The following is a 20,726-nucleotide window of genomic DNA, read 5'->3' as shown; positions in this document are numbered from 1 at the left end:
AGGGGGGAGACTCACAGCTCCCTTCTGTCTGTGTTACCCTGCAGGAGGAGGGGCAGACTCACAGCTCCCTTCTGTCTGTGTCACCCTGCAGGAGGAGGGAAAGACTCACAGCTCCCGTCTGTCTGTGTCACCCTGCAGGAGGAGGGACAGACACACAGCTCCCTTCTGTCTGTGTCACCCTGCAGGAGGAGGGGCAGACTCACACCTCCTTTCTGTCTGTGTCACCCTGCAGGAGGAGGGGCAGACTCGCAGCTCCTGTCTGTCTGTGTCACCCTGCAGGAGGTGGGACAGACTCACAGCTCCCGTCTGTCTGTGTCACCCTGCAGGAGGAGGGACAGACACACAGCTCCCTTCTGTCTGTGTCACCCTGCAGGAGGAGGGGCAGACTCACACCTCCTTTCTGTCTGTGTCACCCTGCAGGAGGAGGGGCAGGCTCACAGCTCCCTTCTGTCTGTGTCACCCTGCAGGAGGAGGGGCAGACTCACACCTCCTTTCTGTCTGTGTCACCCTGCAGGAGGAGGGGCAGACCCGCAGCTCCCTTCTGTCTGTGTCACCCTGCAGGAGGAGGAGCAGGCTCACAGCTCCCTTCTGTCTGTGTCACCCTGCAGGAGGAGGGGCAGACTCGCAGCTCCCTTCTGTCTGTGTCACCCTGCAGGAGGAGGGGCAGAGTCATACCTCCTGTCTGTGTCACCCTGCAGGAGGAGGGGCAGACTCACAGCTCCCTTCTGTCTGTGTCACCCTGCAGAAGGAGGGACAGACTCTCAGCTCCCTTCTGTCTTTGTCACCCTGCAGGAGGAGGGACAGACTCACAGCTCCCTTCTGTCTGTGTCACCCTGCAGGAGGAGGGGCAGACTCACAGCTACCTCCTGTCTGTGTCACCCTGCAGGAGGAGGGGCAGGCTCACAGCTCCCTTCTGTCTGTGTCACCCTGCAGGAGGAGGGGCAGATTCACAGCTCCCTTCTGTCTGTGTCACCCTGCAGGAGGAGGGGCAGACTCGCAGCTCCCTTCTGTCTGTGTCACCCTGCAGGAGGAGGGGCAGAGTCATACCTCCTGTCTGTGTCACCCTGCAGGAGGAGGGGCAGACTCACAGCTCCCTTCTGTCTGTGTCACCCTGCAGGAGGAGGGGCAGAGTCATACCTCCTGTCTGTGTCACCCTGCAGGAGGAGGGGCAGACTTATAGCTCCCTTCAGTCTGTGTCACTCTGCAGGAGGAGGGACAGACACACAGCTCCCTTCTGTCTGTGTCACCCTGCAGGAGGAGGGGCAGACTCTCAGCTCCCTTCTGTCTGTGTCACCCTGCAGGAGGAGGGACAGACTCACAGCTCCCTTCTGTCTGTGTCACCCTGCAGGAGGAGTGGCAGACTCACAGCTCCCTCCTGTCTGTGTCACCCTGCAGGAGGAGGGGCAGACTCACAGCTCCCTTCTGTCTATGTCATCCTGCAGGAGGAGGGGCAGGCTCACAGCTCCCTTCTGTCTGTGTCACCCTGCAGGAGGAGGGGCAGGCTCACAGCTCCCTTCTGTCTGTGTCACCCTGCAGGAGGAGGGGCAGGCTCACAGCTCCCTTCTATCTGTGTCACACTGCAGGAGGAGGGGCAGACTCACAGCTCCCTTCTGTCTGTGTCACCCTGCAGGAGAAGGGGCAGCCTCAAAGCTCCCTTCTGTCTGTGTCATCCTGCAGGAGGAGGGGGGAGACTCACAGCTCCCTTCTGTCTGTGTCACCCTGCAGGAGGAGGGGCAGACTCACAGCTCCCTTCTGTCTGTGTCACCCTGCAGGAGGAGGGGCAGACTCAAAGCTCCCTTCTGTCTGTGTCATCCTGCAGGAGGAGGGGGGAGACTCACAGCTCCCTTCTGTCTGTGTCACCCTGCAGGAGGAGGGGCAGACTCACAGCTCCCTTCTGTCTGTGTCACCCTGCAGGAGGAGGGACAGACTCACAGCTCCCGTCTGTCTGTGTCACCCTGCAGGAGGAGGGACAGACTCACAGCTCCCTTCTGTCTGTGTCACCCTGCAGGAGGAGGGGCAGACTCACAGCTCCCTCCTGTCTGTGTCACCCTGCAGGAGGAGGGACAGACACACAGCTCCCTTCTGTCTGTGTCATCCTGCAGGAGGAGGGGCAGGCTCACAGCTCCCTTCTGTCTGTGTCACCCTGCAGGAGGAGGGGCAGACTCACAGCCTCCTTCTGTCTGTGTCACCCTGCAGGAGGAGGGACAGACACACAGCTCCCTTCTGTCTGTGTCACCCCGCAGGAGGAGGGGCAGACTCACAGCTCCCTTCTGTCTGTGTCACCCTGCAGGAGGAGGGGCAGACTCGCAGCTCCCTTCTGTCTGTGTCACCCTGCAGGAGGACGGGCAGAGTCATACCTCCTGTCTGTGTCACCCTGCAGGAGGAGGGGCAGACTCACAGCTCCCTTCTGTCTGTGTCACCCTGCAGAAGGAGGGACAGACTCTCAGCTCCCTTCTGTCTTTGTCACCCTGCAGGAGGAGGGACAGACTCACAGCTCCCTTCTGTCTGTGTCACCCTGCAGGAGGAGGGGCAGACTCACAGCTCCCTCCTGTCTGTGTCACCCTGCAGGAGGAGGGGCAGACTCACAGCCTCCTTCTGTCTGTGTCACCCTGCAGGAGGAGGGACAGACACACAGCTCCCTTCTGTCTGTGTCACCCTGCAGGAGGAGGGGCATACTCACAGCTCCCTTCTGTCTGTGTCACCCTGCAGGAGGAGGGGCAGACTCACAGCTCCCTTCTGTCTCTGTCACCCTGCAGGAGGAGGGACAGACTCGCAGCTCCTTTCTGTCTGTGTCACCCTGCAGGAGGAGGGGCAGACTCGCAGCTCCCTTCTGTCTGTGTCACTCTGCAGGAGGAAAGGCAGACTCACAGCTCCCTCCTGTCTGTGTCACCCTGCAGGAGGAGGGGGCAGAGTCACAGCTCCCTTCTGTCTGTGTCACCCTGCAGGAGGCGGGGCATTGTCATCACTATGAGAAATTGGACATAAAGAATTAGTATATAACTGATGCAGTTCATACCTCCAGCAGATCTTTGCAGCGCTGGATAAAGGCATCCACTTGTGCAAAAATACTTGTTTGATCCAAAACCCATCCGACTTTAGAAAGCCTGAAAGAAACGACACAAAGCAGAGAGAGAGAGAGAGATCAGTGTACTGCGCAGCGCTGACATCCTGCTCATGCGGAGAGAGATGGTAGTTAGTGAAGCAGAATATGCATAAAAACAATTTACACGCAAGACTGCCGGAGACTTTCATCCTCCGCTTCCTGATGTGCTGCACATAAATGTTACTGTAAGATTCTATACACCCATCCATCTCTATTATTATTATTTAGTGTTTATATATAGCGCTGACATGTTCCGCAGCACTTTACAGAGTATATATAGCCATGCTAATGACTGTCCTCAGAGGAGATCAGAATCTAATCCCTGCCATAGTCATATACAGTGGTTGCAAAAGTATTCGGCCCCCTTGAAGTTTTCCACATTTTGTCATATTACTGCCACAAACATGAATCAATTTTATTGGAATTCCACATGAAAGACCAATACAAAGTGGTGTACACGTGAGAAGTGGAACGAAAATCATACATGATTCCAAACATTTTTTACAAATAAATAACTGCAAAGTGGGGTGTGCGTAATTATTCAGCCCCCTGAGTCAATACTTTGTAGAACCACCTTTTGCTGTAATTACAGCTGCCAGTCTTTTAGGGTATGTCTCTACCAGCTTTGCACATCTAGAGACTGAAATCCTTGCCCATTCTTCTTTGCAAAACAGCTCCAGCTCAGTCAGATTAGATGGACAGCGTTTGTGAACAGCAGTTTTCAGATCTTGCCACAGATTCTCGATTGGATTTAGATCTGGACTTTGACTGGGCCATTCTAACACATGGATATGTTTTCTTTTAAACTATTCCATTCTTGCCCTGGCTTTATGTTTAGGGTCATTGTCCTCCTGGAAGGTGAACCTCCACCCCAGTCTCAAGTCTTTTGCAGACTCCAAGAGGTTTTCTTCCAAATTTGCCCTGTATTTGGCTCCATCCATCTTCCCATCAACTCTGACCAGCTTCCCTGTCCCTGCTGAAGAGATGCACCCCCCGAGCATGATGCTGCCACCCCCATATTTGACAGTGGGGATGGTGTGTTCAGAGTGATGTGCAGTGTTAGTTTTCCGCCACACATAGCGTTTTGCATTTTAGCCAAAAAGTTCCATTTTGGTCTCATCTGACCAGAGCACCTTCTTCCACATGGTTGCTGTGTCCCCCACATGGCTTGTGGCAAACTGCAAACGGGACTTCTTATGCTTTTTTGTTAACAATGGCTTTCTTCTTGCCACTCTTCCATAAAGGCCAACTATGTGCAGTGCATGACTAATAGTTGTCCTATGGACAGAGTCTCCCACCTGAGCTGTAGATCTCTGCATCTCATCCAGAGTCACCATGGGCCTCCTGACTGCATTTCTGATCAGCGCTCTCCTTGTTTCGTCTGTGAGTTTAGGTGGACGGCCTTGTCTTGGTAGGTTTACAGTTGTGCCATACTCCTTCCATTTCTGAATGATCGCTTGAACAGTGCTCCGTGGGATGTTCAAGGCTTTGGAAATCTATTTATAGCATAATCCTGCTTTACATTTCTCAATAACTTTATCCCTGATCTGGTGTCTGGTGTGTTCTTTGGACTTCATGGTGTTGTTGCTCCCAATATTATCTTAGACAACCTCTGAGGCTGTCACAGAGCAGCTGTATTTGTACTGACATTAGATTACACACAGATGCACTCTATTTAGTCATTAGCACTCATCAGGCAATGTCTATGAGCAACTGCCTGCACTCAGACCAAAGGGGGCTGAATAATTACGCACACCCCACTTTGCAGTTATTTATTTGTAAAAAATGTTTGGAATAATGTATGATTTTCGTTCCACTTCTCACGTGTACACCACTTTGTATTGGAATTCCAATAAGATTGATTCATGTTTGTGGCAGTATTATGACAAAATGTGGAAAACTTCAAGGGGGCCGAATATTTTTGCAAACCACTGTATCTATGAATGTGTCATGTGGGGAGAAGCCAATTAACTTTTGTGGATGTGGGAGGAAACTGGAGTGCCCAGAGGAAACCCACACAGACACAGGGAGAACATACACACTCCCTGCAGATAGTGCCTTGGCTAGGATTTGAACCAGGGACCCAGCGCTGCAAGGCAAGAGTGCTATCCACTATACCACTGTGCTGCCATATTACACCATACCGTTGTCCGTGCTCAGAAATAAGGCCTATTCTAAAGAGCTCTATTTAATTACTCTATATTGCAGGCCGATCAACTTTCCAATAAATAATTTTATTGAATTGGAAGTGACTTGGTGCTGCAACAGGGCCGCCAAATTGATCTTTCGTATGATTTCTGCCTGAAATCAGTCAAATGGATCAATCGGTGAGTGGCCGAAAAACTTGGCCGCATGGTTCGATGGGATACACTGATAACGGCGCATGATATTGGGACAACCAAAGGACCCCCAGCTGGTGTCCCTCCAAATGTATAAGTGTCCCTCCTGTGCCTGTGTAAAAGGCTCACCTATGCGCCGGTGTGGCTCCTGGCCTCCTCCGGTGCCTGGCGTCACCACGAGCGCCCATTCCATGTGATGCTGGCGCATGTGTGACGTCACTTCATGCGATGAGACCCGTTGTACAGGTGCTCCCAGTGACATTAGAGGCCAGTAGTCGCACCGGCGGTGAGCATTACACTGAGCAAGAGCAAGGGGAGGGGGTGGTGATAATTACACACTTGTGGGGCGGCACAGCAGGTGGCAACGCGTGGACAGTTTCCAATAGATTTCATGTTGAAATATGAATGTAGGAGGGGGGCTGGGGACCACATTGGGTGTTTGGCTTATCCTTGGGTCACACATTTTTAATGGGGGTTTTTTTGCTTGTGAAATGGGAGGGAGGCCTATACTTGTGTGGGGATATACTCGAGTATTCACTGCACTTAAAAGTTAATTAAGCTGCTAAAAGCCTCATTGGACAGAAAAGGGTGATGTTTGTACAGGGCCGGATTCACCATAAGGCAGTGTAGGCACGTGCCTACAGGCGCCTGATGATGAAAAGGCGGCTCACTCCCCTCCCCGATGTGCCTTCCTCCCTCCTTCCCTATGCAGAGCCCTGATGAGAGTGTAAATGATCTCCCAGCTCTCGACATTCCACTGACCAGATCTCCCTCCAGTCAGGGGCACCACTAGCTACTTAATATTGAGGGTACCTCTGGCTACCTAATACTAAGGGGCACCTGTAGCTACCTATGATGAAGGGAAGTAAGGCAGAAGTGACAGCTGGGACAGCCAGCACACTTGCAGTTTGAGGGGTTTTGTAGGTTCATGGAGGGTGGAGTCTAGGGTGCCAGGACATCTGTGCCTTTAGGTTCCTGTGAGGTAAATCTAGGCCTGCGTTTGGCTATTTTGCATGCTCAGCTAGCAGATGGTGTGTTGAGAGACACGTGTGGCAGGAGTTCTCCTTTACATGTATACATTAGGCCCCTGCAATGCTGCTGGTTTTGTGCTACATACCTCTGATGCAGCTGTGCGGCCTTCATGTACTGTTCCTTCCAGGCCGAGCAGCACAGGATGCAGTCGTTCAGCACCCGGCGGCTGGAAGTGATGAATCCATCAAAGATGTGGTCCAGGGAGATCTCCCGGCTGCACAGACGGATCAGCTCATTGCTTATCTGAAAGGAGAAGGCATACATTCTGTATTTCCTATAGATTACACCTTATGTGGCCCCGGGAAAAGCAGAGAGAGGAAACAGCAGGTTAGCGGCAACATCTGACATGGCAATGCTATTGCTGAAGGCCTTAAAGCACAGGTGTCAAACTCCAGGCCTCAAGGGCCATAGCCATGCCTGTGTTTAGGATGGACTGAGAAAGAGAGGAATGTGTTCTACCTGATGGACCTCACCTTTCCTGATTCAGACCCATCAGTTCATTTGAGCTGTGTCAAAAATGTGTGAGGATCTCGGCCCTCGTAGGACCGGTTTGACATCCTCGCTTAAAGGGAGTCTGAACTGAGAGAGCTATGGAGGTTGACATATTTAAAGCAAAGCTGAGCTAAAATATAGAAAATAAAGCATACCTCCTGAACAAAGACCACCGAACCCCCCTCCGGATTCCCATGGGACCATTTTCACTGCTTTGACACTCTATTGAGGTTTTTTTTTTACAGTTTAAAAATCCTGGATCTCCTTAAAGTAAACCTAAAAAAAACAAGTTTATCTTACCTGAGGCTTCTACCGGCCCCCTGCAGCTGCCCTGTGCCTGCGCAGTCAAGGAACGATCTTCCGGTCCCCTGCAGTGACTAAGTCTTGACTGCGCCTGCGCGGCCCCGCTCACGCTTCTGCCGCTGGGAGCATCCTGTGCAGTGGCTGGCGACTGGCTCTGTCGCTGAAATTGAAACTTAGTCATTGGGGGCACCAGAAGATTGTTCCTTGACGGGCACAGGGCGGCTGCAGGGGGCTGGTAGAAGCCCCAGGTAAGATAAACTCGAGTTTTTTAGGTTCACTTTAGGTTTCCTGTAAAGAGTAGTCACATTGCAGCTGGGTGTGTCCCCATCTTTCATTACATCCTACCCAGACAAGAAATGGGCAACTCTTTCCAATAAGTAGAAAAGCTGGTCACTGTGGGGATACCGCTGTCACCTGTATGACAAGGAGAGACCAGAAGCCAAATGGTGCAGTATTGTGGGGTATTAGATGTTAGATTGGAGTATGTATACTCACAAAGGTGGGCTGCAGTCCCTGCAACCCCCTGTATATCGCCAACGGGGATATAACCGTCCCCACTCGGTATTGCAGGTCCTACTGGCACCGGATGGTCGCACTCCTGGTTGGTCCTTCTTGGTTGTAGATCACACCACACCCGGAAGGTGAACACCTCCAAAGGAGGCCAGAAATGGCATCCACGCTTGTGACCACATTTTAAATGCACTTGTATTGACCTGAAGAAGCGGGCTGAGACCCGTAAAACGCGTTGTCCTTTTAATCGTGATGAATAAATAATTTAATCTTTTTACATTTACCCTGTGGTTTGGGTTCTTCCATCTGGAGTGAGAAGACACTTCCCTCCCCCTATCTTTGGGTGCCTCCACCCCCCCAGTACTTCTCTCCAATAAGGGCGAAGATGGCAACTGCAAACCCTTTAATGCATAGAGCCCAAATAAAGCACACCACAGCCAAGAGCAAAGAGGACTATGTAGATAAATGGAGGAATGAAATAAAACAGTCACAAAAGCTAACCATATACCAGTCCCTACAGAGAGAATATAAAATTATTATTATTTATTGTATTTATAAAGCGACAACATATTACGCAGCGCTGGACATTAGTTTAGGTTAGAGACAATATTATGGGTGACATACAGCAATATGACAATACAGGAATACAAGAAAACCAGATCACACAGCACAGTATGAGTACCAGGTAATGCTTAGTCAGTCACTGGATTGAGCATGGAGATTAGGCAAGTTAGGTTCACTCAAGTGCATAGCATGGGTGCACAGTAATGGAGGTGCATGATCGGGTAGGACACAAAAGGAGGAGGACCCTGCCCAAAGGCTTACAATCTAGAAGGAGAGGTAGAGACATGAAGGTAGGGACCAGAGTTCTGTTGTGGGTTTAGAGCAATTGTGAGGGGTGGTAGGCCAGAGTGAAAAGGTGAGTTTTGAGGGCCTTCTTGAAGATGTTGAAGGAGGGGGCTGCCCTAATGGTTGGAGGTAGAGAGTTCCAAAGTGTTGGAGCAGCTCTTGAGAAGTCCTGGAGGCATGCATGGGACTGTGTGATGCGGGGGGCGGTCAGGCAAAGTTCATTGGAGGAACGGAGTGAGCGGCTAGGTGTGTACCTCTGAGTAAGATCAGAAATGTAGGTTGGACAGGTTTTGTGGACAGATTTGTAGGTCAGACACAATATCTTGAATCTGATTCAGGACTGGATAGGAAGCCAGTGGAGGGATTCACGGAGGGGAGCCGCCCTGGTGGAGCGATGGGAGGAGTGGATAATTCTGGCTGCCGCATTCATGATGGACTGCAGTGGGGCTATTCAGGTCATAGGGAGACCAGACAGAAGGGCATTGCAGTAGTCGAGGCGGGAAATTATGAGGGCATGGATGAGGAGTTTGGTGGCAGAGGTCAGGAAAGGGTGAATCTTACAGATGTTACGAAGGTGGAAGTTGCAGGACTTTGTGAGGTTTTGGATGTGGGGAGTGAAGGAGAGTGCGGAGTCCAGGGTGACACCCAGACAGCGGGCTTGAAAGGTAGGGCGAAAGGTAGTGTGGTTAACAGTGACATGCACATCTGGGAGGTTCATGGATGGCTGGGGTGGGAAGATCATAAATTCCATTTTGTCTATATTTAGTTTCAGGAACCTAGGGGACATCCAGGAGGAGATGGCTGATAGGCAGGAGGAGACCTTGTCCATGGGAGTGGTGGAAATGTCAGGGGTGTGGAGGTAGATTTGGGTGTCATCTGCATACAGATAATAGTTAAAACCCATGGAGGAGATAACCTTGCCAATGGAGGATGTGTATAGTGAGAACAGTAGGGGGCCAAGGACCGAGCCTTGGGGGACTCCCACAGAGAGGTGGTTGGGGGTGGACAAGGACTCATTGAAGGAGGTCTGAAGGAGTGGTTGGAGAGATAGGATGAAAGCCAGGTCAGGGCGAGATCGTTAATGCCCAGGGACTGGAAGGACTGGAGGAGAAGGGAATGATCTACTGTGTCAAAAGCTGCTGAAAGGTCAAGGAGGAGGAGAATGGAGTAATTACCTTCAGCTTTAGCTAAAGCAAGGTAATTGACCACTTTGGTGAGAGCAGTTTCGGTTGAGTGGGCAGGCCGAAATCCAGATTGCAGTGGGTCTAGCAGTGAGTTGGCATTGAGGTACTGGGTCAGACGTTTGTGAACCAGACGCTCAAGGAGTTTTGAGGCAAAGGGGAGGAGGGCGATAGGTTGGTAGTTGGAGGGTAGCGAGGGGTTGAGGGAGGGTTTCCTGAGCAGGGGCAGTACTGTGGCCTGCTTGAAGTCTGAGGGGAAGGTGCCTGTGGATAGGGTGAGGTTAAACAGGGTAGTGAGGACTGGGGCCAAATCCGTGAAGTGAGGCTGAAGTAAATCAGAAGGGATGGGGTCATGGGGGAGGTAGTGGTATGGGAAGTCTGCAGTAGGTGGTTGACTTCCTCAGTGGTAGTAGGAGTGAAGGAGGTGAGGGGAGGATCGGGTGGAGAGGATTGAATAACACCATACCTGGAAAAGCTCCAAAACCCTCAAGAGAGGAAAATTCTGAGTGTCTACAGATTGAGTGCTCACAACCTCGAAATAGAGTCTGGAAGGCACAGACAGACATACAAACCCAGGGAGGAGAGACTGCGCCAACACTGAGCAGTAGACCCTCGAGGACGAAAATCACTTCCTGCTGCACTGCCCCAAATATACCGCAACCAGGGAAACCTTCTTTAAGAAACTGATGGGACTATTTCCAGACTTTCACACATTAGAGAATGAGAGAGAACACTGGATTCTACTAGGAGAAGAGAAATCCACAGTGACAATCACTGCAAACTACGTCACAGCATGCCACAGACTGAGAGGAGCATAAATGAACTGTAAACTCCTCCTCCCCCCAAATGTCCATGAACTGCTAACTCACTGCACCCCCACCCAACCCCATGTCCCTTATTCCCCCTGCTTTGGCAATGCCTGTATTGAAGCTTGGTCATGCCAATAAAGCTATTTTTGATTTGATTTGATTAGTGGGGAAGACTTATAAGCCTGGTCAATGGCCAGCTTTGTGGGGGTCGCCGCTAGGCATGGTCGGAATGCCAATTTCCGGTTCCGCGGTAATTCCGCATACCGCCGTTAATAAACTCCGCTACCGTTACATTCCGGCGGTATTCCGCGGTATTCCGTATATATGTTTATGTAATTTTTTTCCAGATTTCCGTAACTTTCGGAAGCGTTACTCAGTCTGTCATTTGCTCATTTGTTACATCGTTTTTGGTTTCTTCTGCCAGTTAAGATGATCGTGAGGATTGTGTATAAGAGTGTATTGTCAATAAAGTTGTTGTATATACTGTAAATTTGTCTGAAGCATGATAGGAGAAGGAGTCGTCACGTATGGCAGGCAGCAGGCAATGTATTGATAGGTCGCTAGGATATGGTTGCTAACGTATGATTGGTTTATCTTTTTAAGCAGCCCTATTTGTTTAGCAATTCCGCAATTTTCCGTGGAATTCCGCGGATTTTCGCGTTCCGGCGGCTTCACTGATTGGTTCATTCATTCCGAATCCACTGATTGGCTTAAAAATACCGCTTGGCGTTATTGCGGAAATTCCGGGGAAATCCGGTTCAGTGTACTGCAAATTCCGGATTCCGCATACCGGCACGGAAATGCAAATTCCGGCCGGTAATGCGGAATTATCAATTCCGTCAATTCCGGATGAGCATCCCTAGTCGCCGCTACTAATTGCAGGCTTGTGGAAGGAGGGTGCAGGCACAGGATGACTGCAGAGGAGATAAACTGTTTTTTTTCAGGTTTAAGTATCCCTTAAAGAGACTCAGAGATCAATTAAACTAAAGCTCTGATACTTACCCGGGGCTTCCTCCAGCCCCATAAACACGTCTAAGTCCCACTCCGCGGGAGGTCTGCACATGGGCGGGCATCGACTAAGCCTGTTACCGGGGCTCACCATGGCTGAACGGCAGACCGCGGGAGTACGGCGTGAGACTAAGACGTGTTTATGGGGCGAGAGGGAGCCCCAGGTAAGTACCAGAGCTTTAGTTTAATTGATCTCTGAGTCTCCAGTGAAAATAATGTAACAAAAAAAGTGTTTCATTTTTACATTAATTATGTATAAATGATTTAGTCTGTGTTTGCCCATTGTAAAATCTTTCCTCTCCCTGATTTACATTCTGACATTTATCACATGGTGACATTTTTACTGCTGGCAGGTGATGTCACTGGAAGGAGATGCTTGCTCTTTTGGCAGTTGGAAACAGCTTTTATTTCCCGAAATGCAACAAGGCTCCCACAGTGTGATGTCAGCACCATGGTCCTGACATCACTGTGGGAGGGGTTTCACCACAATATGGCTGCAGTGTGAGTAATCCCAACTTGTGCAGTGAGGGCAGAAAGCGCCAGAGTGTGAACTCAGCCTAAGCCATAGGCCCTGAACAAGCATGCAGATAAGACTAGATTAGCTGCATGCTTGTTTCAGGTGTGTGATTCAGTCACTACTGCAGCCATATAGACAAGCAGGGCTGCCAGGCAACTGGTATGGTTTAAAAGGAAATAAATATGGCAGCCTCCATACTCCTCTCACATCAGGGCCCAGATGCAATTCACTTTTTCACTTGAGTTTTCTCCCAGGTGATATTTTCACAACTTGCAAATAAAATGCTTTTGAAGCCACCAGCATGCAAAGAAAAAAAAAAAAAAAATACTCATAATAAATCTGACAGTACTTTTTCACCTACTTTTTGGTACTTTTTCCATTGCAAAGTGCTAAAAAGTAATTTTAAATCGAAGATGAAAAATTATCTCCCGGGAGAAAACTCAGGTGAAAAAGTGACTTGCATATGGGCCCTGGTCTCCTTTAACAACATACTGGATAATAGTGGGTTTGGAAACATATACGCAATGTTCAGGGTGGCCAATCAGCACGGGGCGTAGTGATTAGCACTCTCGCCTTGCTGTGATGGGCCGGAGCTACCATAGGAAAAAATGGGCAATTGCCCCAGGGCCCCAGAGCTTGTAGGGGCCCCCAAGGTGTCCCTCCCCCGTCTTAACCGTTGCTCCCCAGGGACTCTGCAGAGTCTTTGGCGGAGTAGCATCTCATCTGTGCTGGTGGACAGGTGAGACACAACAACAACAACAACAACAAATAACATTTGTAAAGCGCTTTTCTCCCGTGGGACCCAAAGCGCATAAGCATGGCTCCGACCATCGTGGTACAGAGGAAGAATTTTATAAGTCCGGAAATGCCAGGCTAAACAGGTGGCTTTTCAGTCTGGATTTGAATAGCTCCAGGGATGGTGCTGTCTTTACTGGGTGTGGTAGGGAGTTCCAAAGAGTAGGGGCAGCATGACAGAAGGCTCTATCTCCAGATTTTTTGAGGTGCACTCTGGGAGTGACCAAGTTTATAGAACTTGCTGATCTAAGGTTGTGCGAGGTGTGGTGCAGCTTCAGCAAGTCCTTTATGTATCCAGGGCCCAGATTGTGCAGGGATTTGAATGTCAGCAGTCCAATCTTGAAGAGTATTCTCCATTCTACTGGTAGCCAGTGCAGTGAGCGAAGGATCGGTGTAATGTGACAGTGGCGAGGCTGGTCTGTTAGCAATCTGGCAGCAGCATTCTGCACTAATTGCAGGCGACGCAGGTCTTTTTTGGGGAGGCCAGCATAAAGGGCATTGCAGTAGTCCAGCCGTGATGTGATAAAGGCGTGAACTAGGGTTGGAAGATCCTCTGGGGGAATCAGATGTTTAATCTTTGCAATGTTCTTCAGATGAAAGTAGGAAGATTTAACTACAGATGAAATTTGGTTTCTGAAACTCAATTCCCCATTGATTAGTACGCCAAGGCTACGCACAAGGTTGGAGCTGTTTATGTCTGAATTCTCAATCCTGATTGGTGTTGCTTTAGGATAGAGCTGTTTTGATGGCGGGCACTGGCTTTGGACAAACAGGACCTCAGTTTTGTCAGCATTCAGTTTCAACCAGTTGTCATTCATCCATGCCTGTAGCTCAGCTAAGCAAGAGTTTATTATACTGACACTGACATAGACACTGCAGAGGTCCTAGGGAGCACAGTTAAGTTGGGAGGTGATTGGGGGAGGGTCAGCAGCCAGCTCTGGGAACCAGGAGGGAAATTTGGCTGCAACAAAAGGCCCCTAATGCCACTTTTTGGTCGGGGGGGGGGGTCTGTTGGAGGGCCTCCAGGCTGATTTTGCCCTAGGGCCCAATTGTTACTTGAACCAGCCCTGTTGCTGTGCTGGGCCCCTGGTTTAAATCCCAGCCAGGGAATGATCAATATGGAGTTTGTATGTTCTCCCTGTGTCTGTGTGTGTTTCCTTCAGGCATTCTGGTTTCCTCCCACATCCTAAAAACATACAGATAAGTTGATTGGCTTCCCCCTAAATTGGCCCTAGACTACGATACTTACCCTACACCAGGCTTTCTCAAACTTTTTAACCTGAAGCAACCCTGCAAATGATTTTTGGATCTCCAGGAACCCCTGCAAATATTCTTTGGATCTCAAGCAGGGATGAGCAGAAACTACGCCAGTTCGATGGCGAAGTTTCAAAACTGAGCTTACAAATTTACACGTAGGGAAGTACCGCTACCCTTAGTTTACGCCTGCTACGCATAGTTAACATAAGTATTGCGAAGTAAGCTAGGAATGCGTTACTCGCGTCAATTTTACGATGTATGCTTACAAAATTACGCATTGGAAAGGGGAATGTACACATAGAAGAGTTCCCGCACTAAGCATTTAAAATGAATTTATGCGGAAATTTTTCCTCATTAGGGCATAAGCGTCCGCATACACTACGCTTCACACTACGCGTAATTGCGTATTTTAACGCGTAGTCTACGAAATGCATACGAAGCGAATATTTGATTTCAAAGCCGTAGTTTGGTGAAGCGTAATTGCGTAAAACTACACGTACTTCCAGCAACTACAAACACTTCCTGCTTTCAGGTTGAAGGAGGAAGTGTTTATAATCAAGTGACGGCGGATTGGAACGCGCCGTGGGAGTCGCCGAGGGACGAGCGAAGATGACGTCAGATAGGTAAGCTTGACCCCCCCCCCGCCCTTCCTCCCCAGCCCGCACAGCATTACTGGGTGAAATCCGAATAGTAACTATCCGGATCACCCGAATCCGAATTTAAGCCCATGCCTGTGCCTATGGGCCTGTTTCCACTAAAAGTGATTTTTCCGATGCAGATTTTCCCATAGGCATTCATTGGAGTGGAAACAGGCACCTTACACTGCCACTCATTATACAGTCTCCTTATTCTAGTACATTTTATTAGTGTGCTCATTATTATTCTGACCCTCAATTAGTGCTTCTTTTTACAGTACAACCTATTTAACCTAACTAAATGTGTTTGATTGACTTTAAACTTTATTCCCATCCTTTGAATTGATATATTACTAATTGTAAAATGTTAATATGAAGGAAAATGAACCAGGATAGAAAGGACCAGTGTGGTTTGAATTATAAAACAACACGTTTTTCTTATGAAATCTTATTGGTAAGCGTGACTAAGGGTGTGCCGGGAGCGTGGTTAGGGGTGTGCCAGGGGTGTGGCTTAAGTATCCCTCTTTCTCATCTCAAAAAGTTGGGAGGTATGCTATTATAATGTGTTCTATTATAGGTACTTTTCCGTTAGCCGGGCGCATCCACTAGGTGGCGATAAAACTCCACCAGAATTACATCTTTCCCTACTATCCATGGCGGCCTGGAGGGGGAATAGTAATTATCGCCACCTAGTGGATGCGCCCGGCTAACGGAAAAGTACTCTATTATATTTCCCCTACAATGTGGAAAAATGCCAAGGAACCCCTGCAGAGTATCAAGGAACCCTGGTAGAGAGAGCCTGCCCTACAAGATACATACCTAGACATGTGACTATGGTAGGGATTAGATTGTGGGCCCCTTTGAGGGGACGAGACACAACTATATATATATATTCTGTACAGTGCCGCAAAAGATGTCAGTGCTACTGTATATAAACACTAAATAAACACTAAATAATAACAATAACCTATCCAATAACCCAGCAGTTGGCTGATGGTGTAATGGTTAAGGGCTCTGCCTCTGACACAGGAGACCAGGGTTCGAATCTCGGCTCTGCCTGTTCAGTAAGCCTGCACCTATTTAGTAGGAGACCTTGGGCAAGTCTCCCTTACACTGCTACTGCCAATAGAGCGCGCCCTAGTGGCTGCTGCTCTGCTCTGGCGCTTTGAGTCCGCAAGGAGAAAAGCGCAATATAAATGTTATTTGTCTTGTCTTGTCTTATCCTGCCTGGATCACTGGAGCAAAACACTGACCCCCAATTTAGGGCTCCAGACAGCGTTAGAAGTTTAGTTGGAACTTGCGAAAACTGGGTGAGGCTAGGAACACACTAATTGCTAGCGTTTTTGCCACTAATACAAATCTAAACGCATATATGTGCATTTTACACTGCTGCATAGTTTTAAAAAACACATGTAAAACGCACATAATGTATCTCAATGGACACGCATGGGAATGCATTTTAATTTCATTGATTCTTGAAAATAATAAAAAAAACACAAATGCAAACACACCAAAAATGCAAAAAATGAAAAATACACAATACAGAAAACGCATGGTTTTCTAAACTGCCTCGTGCATACCCAGAAAGGCTGCTCACAAGCTATTTGGGGAACCCTTAACGGTTTACAGGTGAAACTTGAAAAATTTGAATATTGTGCAAAAGTCCATTTATTTCAGTATTTCAACTTAAAAGGTGAAACTAATACAGCGGGTTGCAAAAGTATTCGGCCCCCTTGAAGTTTTCCGCATTTTGTCATATTACTGCCACAAACATGCATCAATTTTATTGGAATTCCACATGAAAGACCAATACAAAGTGGTGTACACGTGAGAAGTGGAACGAAAATCATACATCATTCCAAACATTTTTTACAAATAAATAACTGCAAAGTGGTGTGTGCGTAATTATTCAGCCCCCTTTCATCTGAGTGCAGTCAGTTGCCTATAGACATTGCCTGATGAGTGCTAATGACTAAATAGAGTGCCCCTGTGTGTAATCTAATGTCAGTACAAATACAGCTGCTCTGTGAGGGCCTCAGAGGTTGTCTAAGAGAATATTGGGAGCAACAACACCGTGAAGTCCAAAGAACACACAAGACAGGTCAGGGATCAAGTTATTGAGAAATTTAAAGCAGGATTAGGCTACAAAAAGATTCCCAAAGCCTTGAACATCCCATGGAGCATTCTTCAAGCGATTATTCAGAAATGGAAGGAGTATGGCACAACTGTAAACCTACCAAGACAAGGCCATCCACCTAAACTCACAGGCCGAACAAGGAGAGCGCTGATCAGAAATGCAGTCAAGAGGCCCATGGTGACTCTGGACGAGCTGCAGAGATCTACAGCTCAGGTGGGAGACTCTGTCCATAGGACAACTATTAGTAATGCACTGTACAAAAGTTGGCCTTTATGGAAGAGTGGCAAGAAGAAAGGCATTGTTACCAGAAAGCATAAGAAGTCCCGTTTGCAGTTTGCCACAAGCCATGTGGGGGACACAGCAACCATGTGGAAGAAGGTGCTCTGGTCAGATGAGACCAAAATGGAACTTTTTGGCCAAAATGCAAAACGCTATGTGTGGCAGAAAACTAACACTGCACATCACTCTGAACATACCATCCCCACTGTCAAATATGGTGGTGGCAGCATCATGCTCTGGGGGTGATTCTCTTCAGCAGGGACAGGGAAGCTGGTCAGAGTTGATGGGAAGATGGATGGAGCCAAATACAGGGCAAACTTGGAAGAAAACCTCTTGGAGTCTGCAAAAGACTTGAGACTGTGGCGCAGGTTCACCTTCCAGCAGGACAACGACCCTAAACATAAAGCCAGGGCAACAATGGAATGGTTTAAAACAAAACATATCTATGTGTTAGAATGGCCCAGTCAAAGTCCAGATCTAAATCCAATTGAGAATCTGTGGCAAGATCTGAAAACTGCTGTTCACAAACGCTGTCCATCTAATCTGACTGAGCTGGAGCTGTTTTGCAAAGAAGAATGGGCAAGGATTTCAGTCTCTAGATGTGCAAAGCTGGTAGAGACATACCCTAAAATACTGGCAGCTGTAATTGCAGCAAAAGGTGGTTCTACAAAGTATTGACTCAGGGGGCTAAATAATTACGCACACCCCACTTGGCAGTTATTGATTTGTAAAAAATGTTTGGAATGATGTATGATTTTCATTCCACTTCTCATGTGTACACCACTTTGTGTTGGTCTTTTATGTGGAATTCCAATAATATTGATGCATGTTTGTGGCAGTAATGTGACAACATGTGGAAAACTTCAAGGGGGCCGAATACTTTTGCAACCCACTGTAAGTGAAATAGGAACCTTTGCAGGTGTTTTGGATGCTCTAGCTCAGGCTTTCTCAACCAGGGTTCCCTGGAACCCCAGGGTTCCTTGAGGACTCTGCAAGGGTTCCTTGGAATTTTACCCCATCGTGGGGGAAGTATAATAGAGCACACTATAATAGGTGGTACTGTAACAAGAAGCACTAAATTTGGGGGCTCAGGAGACAGTATAATGAGTGGCAGTGTAATAAGGGGAGTGAAATAAACAGCCACACATACTTTTAAAGACCACGCCTCCTCCAAAATAAATGCAGGGGTTCTTCGAGATCAAAAATATGTTTGCAGGGGTTCCCTGATATCCCAAAGTTATTTGCAGGGTTCCTCCAGGGTAGAAAGGTTGAGAAAGGCTGCTCTAGCTGATTAGAGTGACACTTTGAGGCAAGAATATTGAACATTGTCACAATATTCTAATGTTCTGAGATTTTAATTTTGGCGTTCTCATAAGCTGTAAGCCATAATCAGCAATATTATAACAAATAAAGGCTTGAAAGTTCTCGCTTTGCATGTAATGCGTCAATTTCATATATTAGTTTCACCTTTTAAGTTGAATTACTGAAATAAATTGACTTTTTTTTTGCATGATATTCTAATTTGTTTGAGTTTTACCATAAATGTATTTCTTCTCTACCAATATGTCTCCTATGTCTATTCCTACCCTCAGTCGATGGAGCAGGGTACGGCACCGTGAAGGAATGGATTTAGTCGCAGATGGCATAGTTGGGTGAGTACCGGTATACACAGAAATGTGTCCCTTTAACCACTTAAAGAAAACCTGTAACTAAAAAAAGTTCCCCTGGGGGGTGCTCACCTCAGGTGGGGGAAGCTTCTGGATCCTATCGAGGCTTCCCCCGTCCTCCTGTGTCCCACGGTGGCCTCGCTGTGACCCTTCGAACAGCGGGGATGTAAATATTTACCTTCCCTGCTCCAGCGCAGGTGCAGTATCGGCTCTCCGATCGGAGATAGGGAGAAATAGCACATCGCTATCGGGCCGCTCTACTGCGCAGGTGCAAGTTTCCTGCGCCTGAGCAGTAGAGTGGACCTGACAGAGATCAGCTATTTCCATCTATTTCCTTGCTGAGAGCCGCAACAGCCCCCCCCCCCCCCCCCCCCCCCGCTGGAGCCAGGGAAGGTAAATATAGCAAGCTGTCAGGCTTGTCGAGCGTGGATTGCAGGAGACTTCGGGGGAGCCAGCGCTGGACTACCTGCAGCTACAGGGGAAGCCTCATTGGGACCCTGAGGCCCAATTCACACTAGAGCGTTTTGCCGACGTTTTCGGCAAACCGCTGAAGCGCTAGCGCTGTTTAAAGCGCTAGTGCAATAATAACCTATGGGCCTGTTTTCACTTGGGCGATTTGCGTTAATCGCCGGCGATTAATGCAAGTCGCTCAAAAAAATTGCATCTGCACCATTTTCAGGCGATTTCGTGTTTAGTGCTATAGAAGCGCTAATTGCGATCGCCGGGAAATCGTCCCAAGTGTGAATGGCGTTAATCGCCAAAAATCGCCAGACCAAAACGCTAGCAAAAGCGCTAGCATTTTGTAAGTGTGAATGGGGCCTCCCGAGGCGATTACCCCCCAGGGTACGTTTTTTTTTTAGTACAGGGTCTCTTTAAGGACAACAGGCTTTTTTTAAAATGAATTTATGAATTTATTTTTAATAAAATCGTTTATTTTTTAAATTATTTTCTCCCTCCCCCGAGATCCAATCAGCAGGATCATCTCTCATAGGCATCAGCTTATGAGAGTGATCCTTTGTCCTTCCCCTCCAGGGGACAGCGAGTGACAGGGCTGTCCCCAGTACAGCGCTGCATTAGATTGCAGCGCTGTACAAAGAAAAGAAACGTCAGTTTCTCTTTTTTTCAGTCTGTTAGCGGTGATCGCTGCAGGCAGACTGTTGGCGGAGTCCGCTCCGTCACTCAAGCGGGGACGCGTGTACCCAGCTAACCTCCGCCCACCGCACGTGACGCCTTTCCACGTTAGGCGGTCGTGGGGGGCTGCCACCTTCCCGACGCCTATCGGCATTAGGCGGTTGGGAAGGGGTTAACGCTAATGAGCTAAATGAATTGAGAAATAGAACTCAGATTTCAATATGGTTTCCATAAAGAAAAAAATTCTAATAATATTTTTACAAGAGGAAAACTATGAAAACTGAACACTTGCCGAAGGCTGGGAAACCAAAGACATTACCCACACTGGTCTCTAAACAATGAAAAAGTGAGCAAAACTAAGGGCGCTGCAGTAGTGCCCATCAACGGAGATTATCTACATGTCTGATCACTCAAGCGATTCTTCGCTAGAAATTGGACCGTTTGTGGCCACCTTTACTCCCACGGTGATGCCTAACCCTAAACTCCTCTTTCTGATGCCTAACCCTCTTAGGCCCCATTCACACTTGCGGTTCGAGTCCGCAAGTGTCCGGGGGTCCGGTGGCCGCAAAGAGACCGTACGGGTCTCTACGGTGGCCACAAGGCGGCACAATTTGAGGATCCGGAATTTATCAGTTCCGGCTACAATAAAGTAGCCGGAACTAGATACTTTGCAATGCCAGAA

General features: G+C 48.4%; 1 protein-coding gene across 2 annotated transcripts in view; it reads right to left on the bottom strand.

Moving 5' to 3' along the window:
- Window positions 1-20,726, bottom strand: part of DNAH2 (dynein axonemal heavy chain 2) — a 401,787-nt gene that overhangs the window by 280,148 nt on the left and 100,913 nt on the right. For both annotated transcript variants that reach the window (XM_068273978.1, XM_068273977.1), the window contains exons 9-10: window positions 6,560-6,717; window positions 3,017-3,104 (exon numbers count right to left, since the gene is read on the bottom strand). In XM_068273978.1, the coding sequence (XP_068130079.1) occupies window positions 3,017-3,104; window positions 6,560-6,717 (246 nt within the window). The remainder of the gene's footprint in view (window positions 1-3,016; window positions 3,105-6,559; window positions 6,718-20,726) is intronic.

The sequence above is a fragment of the Hyperolius riggenbachi genome, chromosome 3 (genome assembly GCF_040937935.1).
Source record: "Hyperolius riggenbachi isolate aHypRig1 chromosome 3, aHypRig1.pri, whole genome shotgun sequence".
Lineage (NCBI taxonomy): Eukaryota > Metazoa > Chordata > Amphibia > Anura > Hyperoliidae > Hyperolius > Hyperolius riggenbachi.
Note: the sequence above shows the minus strand (reverse complement) of the source record. Positions and strands in the feature narration are given on the sequence as shown.